At 38.2% G+C, this 2934-nt stretch overlaps 1 protein-coding gene across 1 annotated transcript in view; it reads left to right on the top strand.

The window, feature by feature from the left end:
• DNAJC12 (DnaJ heat shock protein family (Hsp40) member C12) overlaps nucleotides 1-2934 on the top strand; it is a 31372-nt gene that overhangs the window by 23232 nt on the left and 5206 nt on the right. Inside the window, exon 4 of the mRNA XM_032423930.1 lies at nucleotides 278-482. Coding sequence (XP_032279821.1) covers nucleotides 278-482 — 205 coding nt within the window. The remainder of the gene's footprint in view (nucleotides 1-277; nucleotides 483-2934) is intronic.

Here is a 2934-nt window from a genome sequence, read left to right as displayed (position 1 = left end):
TTCTTTCTTTCTTTCTTTCTTTCTTTCTTTCTTTCTTTCTTTCTTTCAGTAAGCTCTAGGCCCAACCTGGGGCTCAAAGCCACCACCCTGAGATCGAGAGTCACCTGCTCCACTGACTGAACCAGCCAGGCACCCCAAAATTAACATTTTTATTTTGAAATAAAACCTACAGAAAAATTCATAATAGTAGGTCAGGTTTTACCACACATTGAACTTTAAATATAGAATACTATATAATATTGATTTTATATTATGTGTCTGCTTTTAATTAATGTAGTCAATGCACTGGGCTGTCAGAGGTAAAAAAGATCTGATGCTGGAAGAATCTGACCAGCCTCATACCGACGAGATTGAAAATGAGGAATGGAACAAGCAAAGAGAAATAAAGAAAGAGGAGCTGGGTTCAACCACAGAGAAAATGGAGCAGAAAGAATCCAAGTCCTTGGAGAAGTCATTCTCCCCACAAAATCCTGATTCTCCAAGTAAGTGTAGTCATGTAGCTTTGCAGAACAAAGAAGGTCTGAAATTAAAGGGCTTGGTTTATACTGTATTTATTCTCAACCTCTTCCAACTAAATAGTAGTGCCAAATTTAAGGATTGCTTTATCACCTTAAAAGATACTTATTTGGCACTGACATAGATACTGGAAGACACATTCCTCCATACATGCCTTGCAAGGGAAAATTTGAGGCATTTCTGGGAGTGTCTTTTGCTGGACTGAAATAACACTGCCATTTATTGGGTATTTACTATGTACAGGAATGTTCTTTATGTGCATTACTTTTACATGTATTATCTTGTCTTATATTCATTTCATATACATTAATTTATTTAATCCTCACTACAAGATTGTGAGGTTGGCACCAATATTATTATCATTTTACAGATGAGAAAACTGAAGTCCAGGGAGGTTGAGTAATTTTCCCAAAGCTCTACAGCTTGTATACAGCAGGGGAGGGGGCTGAACTAAGGCAGCTTGGCTTCAGTGTCTGTTTGTAAGGCATTGCACTACCTTGAGAAGGTACCTTATTTGGAAGTAGCTCTGTAGACATTCTGAATGATATATAGATCCACTGAAGCAGGGCAGTATAGAGGTTAAGCTCCCAAGGTACACTACCTAGCTCTACTACGTATGATCTCTATTACTTGGTAAAAGTTACTTAACTTCTCTAGATTTCAGTTTCCTAATCTATAAAATCAAGATCATAATGGTACCTTCTCATAGAGTTATCATGAAGATTAAATGAGATCCATGCAAAATGCTTAGCACAGTGATTCACCTACCAAGCCGGTCTTGGGTTAATGTCAGCTATTGTTATCATTTCTTTGTGTCTCCAGCCATCCCACTGTGTTGATCTATAGGTGTGTTATGTACACACACTACCATTGTCCTTCAGATTCTTGCTGGATTCTCAGGGTTGTGATTCAACACCTCTTTAGAATTTAGCCTTTAAACCAAAGGCTCCTGAAGGTCCTTGAATCCTTGAATACTTACTGAGGAAAAGAAGATAATTAGATAGTTTGTGGTGAATTATAGTCTTTCTAGAAATAGTCATTTGAAATCTCCCTTTGGGAAAAACTTCTATATGCTCATTACCTGCTAGAATAAAGATTCTCAGGGTGTGATTCAGGTGTCTGTGCTGGTTACTCAAGATATCCCTTTGTGGAGTCCGCACATTGATTGCATCAGCCTCATATCTGGGCATGGTTATAATGTAACAAACTGATCAAAGCAGAAGCCCGAATTTCGCAAAAAACAGTGTTTTAAGCAAATACATGCATACAAACACCCACGCACAGGCAAACATACAAATATTTCTCTATTCAGCCCTGGAATGTTCAGATCTGTGCTTCCTGAACCCCTGGGGCCTCCCTGTGACTCTGTTTCAGATTCAGACCTAGTCTGAGTTCACCAGAACCGGGCGGGGGTTGAGGGGGCGCGCGGGAGGGTGTTGTGTGGCTGATCACTTCAGAGACTCGGGAACGGGGCTGGAATCCCTCGCATCAGATTCTATGAAATGTTCTCTTCCTTTAAAAAACTAGTTATTTAAATATTTAAAAACCCCAAATTGATAGGAGCTTGTTATTAGAAAATTCAAAGAATCATATATAGACAATGACTTAGTGTCTACCCCAGGCTCCCATCGTTCTCTGCTTCTATTTCCTGAAGTAACCAGTGCAGATGCCCAGGTGCGTCTCCTTCCACATTGTTCTCTATGCTAATACAAGCATATAGAAATATATGTTCACTTATGAGGGCTTTAAAAATAAAGAATGGTGTTACACTGCTACACAGTGCTGAAGAGCACAAACTCTGGAACCAGATCCCTGCTTTTCCACTGATGAGTTGCATGATCTTGGGCAAGCAAGTTAACCTCTCTGTATCTGTGTTTTCTTATTAAATGGCCAAAACATTAGTGTCTACCTCATACGGTTTTTTTGAGTAGTAAATAAATAAATTGTGTAAAATATTTAGACCAGGTACCTGGTAGGTGCTTTTTTTGGTGTTAGCTTTTATTATTATGGGGCTTCTCCTTAGACTCTTAGATTTAGAATTAACTCATCCTTTTATTTTTATTTTTATTTTTTTATTATGTCCTTTTAAACAGCAGATAAGTATTCCACAGGATAGATATATTGTAATTTACTCAAAATAAATTGTGACGTCAGGTTTTTGGGTTTTTTTTTTTTTGGTACTCCTATCTTATTATTATTATTTTTTAAATTCCAGTGCAGTTAACAAAGAGTGTTATGTTAGTTTCGGGTGTCAATGTGTGATGTCAATTTTGATGCCCTCACATGGTGAAGTATATTCTCTTACTGTGACTGAGGAATGAAGGCGGGGTGGGGGGGGGGGGAGAGCAGTGAGAGGAGGATCATTGTTCTGAGAAGCTGTTGTTGGAGAATAAGAATTATGAAATTTTACTAAAAGCT

This window comes from Phoca vitulina, unplaced genomic scaffold (assembly GCF_004348235.1).
Source record: "Phoca vitulina isolate PV1807 unplaced genomic scaffold, GSC_HSeal_1.0 scaffold29, whole genome shotgun sequence".
Lineage (NCBI taxonomy): Eukaryota > Metazoa > Chordata > Mammalia > Carnivora > Phocidae > Phoca > Phoca vitulina.
Note: the sequence above shows the minus strand (reverse complement) of the source record. Positions and strands in the feature narration are given on the sequence as shown.